Here is a 2,832-nt window from a genome sequence, read left to right as displayed (position 1 = left end):
AACCATTTTCTTGGGTTTGTTTAGGCCGGGCAAGTGTATTCTCAACGCCACCCACCTTCTCTTGCAAGGTGCTTGATTTAATCATTTAAATGTTCTATGGGGAGAGGAAGGATAAAACAAAACTCCCTAAATCTAACCCAGATTCCCTCGGTCCACATGGAGCCCTTTCCCTGGCTTCCTCTTCAAACACATCCAGCCGATCCGACAGGCTGAGGACTCACACTCCCGTCCCCCAACCTCAAGCCTCCCGCTCCCGCCCCCTCCCACCGTCCGCGGCCCCGCAGCCCCGCAGCAGCCACAGGGGGAACCAAAGAGACAGAAGCCTTCCCAGCTGCCCGGACCACAGACGCCAACACCCCCCGCCCCCCACCACACGCCGCCCGCCCGCGCCCCGCACGCTAGCCCACGACCGAGCGGCGGAGGCAGCAGCAGTGGGCTGCAGGCTGCTGCGACTCGCACCGGTGCGCTCCTGGCAGCGCTCGCCATACCAGGTGACTGGGACTCGCCAGATCGGCTGGCCCGGGGTCCCCCGCCCCAGCTCGCGCTCGCGCCCCCGGCCCGGGTTCCGGCGCCCACCCGCCCTCCTGCCCTCTCCCGCCTCTCCGCCCCCCAGCTCGCGGGAAGGGAGGTCGCGGCAGCGGCCCGGGGGCACCGGCGACCGTGGCGACAGCGGCGACAGTGGCGGCGGCGGTGGCGGCGGCGGCTGCGGCGGCGGCGGAGGCTGCGGCGGCGACCGTGGCAGAAGCGGTGGCGGAGGCCTCCGTGGCGGAGGCGGAAGCAGAGGTGGAGGCTGAGTTGGAGGCCGAGGCCTCAGTGGAGGAGGCAGTGGCGGAGGTCACCCTGGGGGAGGCGGCGGCAGCCCTAGCGGGGGAGGAGGCGGAGGCCTCCCTGGCGGCAGCGGCAGTAGCCGTGGCGGAGGCCAGTGTGGCCGAAGCCGCCGCGGCGGCAGAGGCTGCGACGCCCCCCTTGGGGGAGGCGGAGGCGGAGGCGGATGCGGATGCAGATGCGGAGGTGGCGGCGGCGGTGGCCGCCGCGGATGCTGATGCGGAGATGGGCGGGGGCTCAGGGGGGAATCCGGACTTTCCTATGGCTTCGCTGTACGTGGGCGACCTGCACCCTGAGGTGACGGAGGCAATGCTGTACGAGAAGTTCAGCCCAGCCGGGCCCATCCTCTCCATCCGCATTTGCAGGGACAAGATCACCCGCCGCTCGTTGGGCTATGCGTATGTCAACTACCAGCAACCGGTAGACGCCAAGCGGGCCCTGGAGACCCTGAACTTTGATGTCATCAAGGGCAGGCCAGTTCGCATCATGTGGTCCCAGCGGGACCCCTCGCTCCGCAAGAGCGGGGTGGGCAACGTCTTCATCAAGAACCTGGGCAAAACCATCGACAACAAGGCGCTGTACAACATCTTCTCGGCGTTCGGCAACATCCTCTCCTGCAAAGTGGCCTGCGACGAAAAGGGGCCCAAGGGCTACGGGTTCGTGCACTTCCAGAAGCAGGAGTCCGCCGAGCGGGCCATTGATGCGATGAATGGCATGTTCCTGAACTACCGCAAAATTTTCGTTGGGAGATTCAAGTCGCATAAGGAACGAGAGGCCGAAAGGGGAGCCTGGGCCAGACAGTCCACCAGTGCTGACGTCAAGGATTTCGAGGAAGACACCGATGAGGAGGCCACCTTGCGATGAAGACATCCCAGGAGCGAGCCAGCCAGCAGAGCCAAACCTTGGCTCCCACCCGGTTTACAGCCCCACCCTTTGCCTCCCTAACCCACCAGCAGTGTATTGTATTGGGAGTGCAGGTCTCTCTCTCTCACAACCGCCCCCCCGCCCCCCACCCCCGTCTTCCTTCCCTCCATCTCTCCCTTCCTCCACCTGTCTCAGTCCCTCTCACTCTGTGTCTCTCTCTGACTTTCTCTCCACTCCCCTGTCGTCCCTACCTCTCCTCTCCCCTCCCTTCCCCCCACACCCACCTTGGGTGCTGTGAATAATCTTGCTAATCTGTGCCACTTGACAGGTTAAAGGCTGTCTTCTCCTTGTGGTTTGGTTTAAAAAGCACTTTCTCTCTTTGTTTATTGCACAGGTGATACAATTTCATGGTAGAAACATCAGGAAGGAGAAGGAAATCAGATGAGGGAAACCCAAGAGAGTAATTGCTCCCCATGACCTTACTACCGGGAGACAACCACTTTTACCATTTCCGTGTGCTGTTTTCCAGGCTCTCTCCTCTCCTCTCTCCCTCCCTTCCTCACCTCCACCCCACCTTCCCTTTTAACACACTGTTATAGAATGGTTCATGTATGTGGTGTTTCTTAATCTGCTTTTTCAAAAACTAAAACCAAACAAAAATCAACCCATTGAACTTCTTTCCATGTTATTCAACAGGCTTCAGAACCGTCATCTTCAGTGCCTGAAGAGTGTATCGATGGACCCTAACATTTCTGTAGTCATTCCTGCATTGTTGGACATTCAGGTGGTGCCTAGTTCTTTCCCTGTGTTTAAACCCAGCATTGTGTATACTGCAATGAGTGAATTCTCCCTTGTCAAGCCAAATCTTCACAAGCATACCTGATGATCTTAATTGTGGACTTGCAGGATCCACATATGGACATTTTAAAGACTTTTCCTGTGTGTTGCCAAATGGCCCCTTCATAAGCATTGTACCGATTTTCATTCATGCCAGCCAGCTCAGCTAGTAAAAAGAGTATGCCCATTTCCCCTGCATAGTCTCCTGGTCACTGTAATTGATGTGTGTGTGTGTGTATGTGTGTGTGTGTGTGTGTGTGTGTGTGTGTGTGTGTGTGTGTGTGTCTTGGCCAGCTTAATGGGCTG

The 2,832-nt window shown here is 59.0% G+C and overlaps 1 protein-coding gene across 1 annotated transcript; it reads left to right on the top strand.

Annotated features, from left to right (window-relative positions):
• Window positions 1-1,020: 1,020 nt before the first annotated feature.
• Window positions 1,021-1,689, top strand: LOC309839726 (polyadenylate-binding protein 1-like 2; the record flags this gene model as incomplete). The annotated part of the gene is made up of 1 exon (XM_082681627.1): window positions 1,021-1,689. The coding sequence occupies exon 1, from the start codon at window positions 1,051-1,053 to the stop codon at window positions 1,687-1,689; it is 639 nt and encodes a 212-aa protein (XP_082537753.1). The 5' UTR covers window positions 1,021-1,050.
• Between the last annotated feature and the right edge of the window lie 1,143 nt (window positions 1,690-2,832).

Source organism: Grampus griseus (genome assembly GCF_964374135.1).
Source record: "Grampus griseus genome assembly, chromosome: X".
Lineage (NCBI taxonomy): Eukaryota > Metazoa > Chordata > Mammalia > Artiodactyla > Delphinidae > Grampus > Grampus griseus.
Note: the sequence above shows the minus strand (reverse complement) of the source record. Positions and strands in the feature narration are given on the sequence as shown.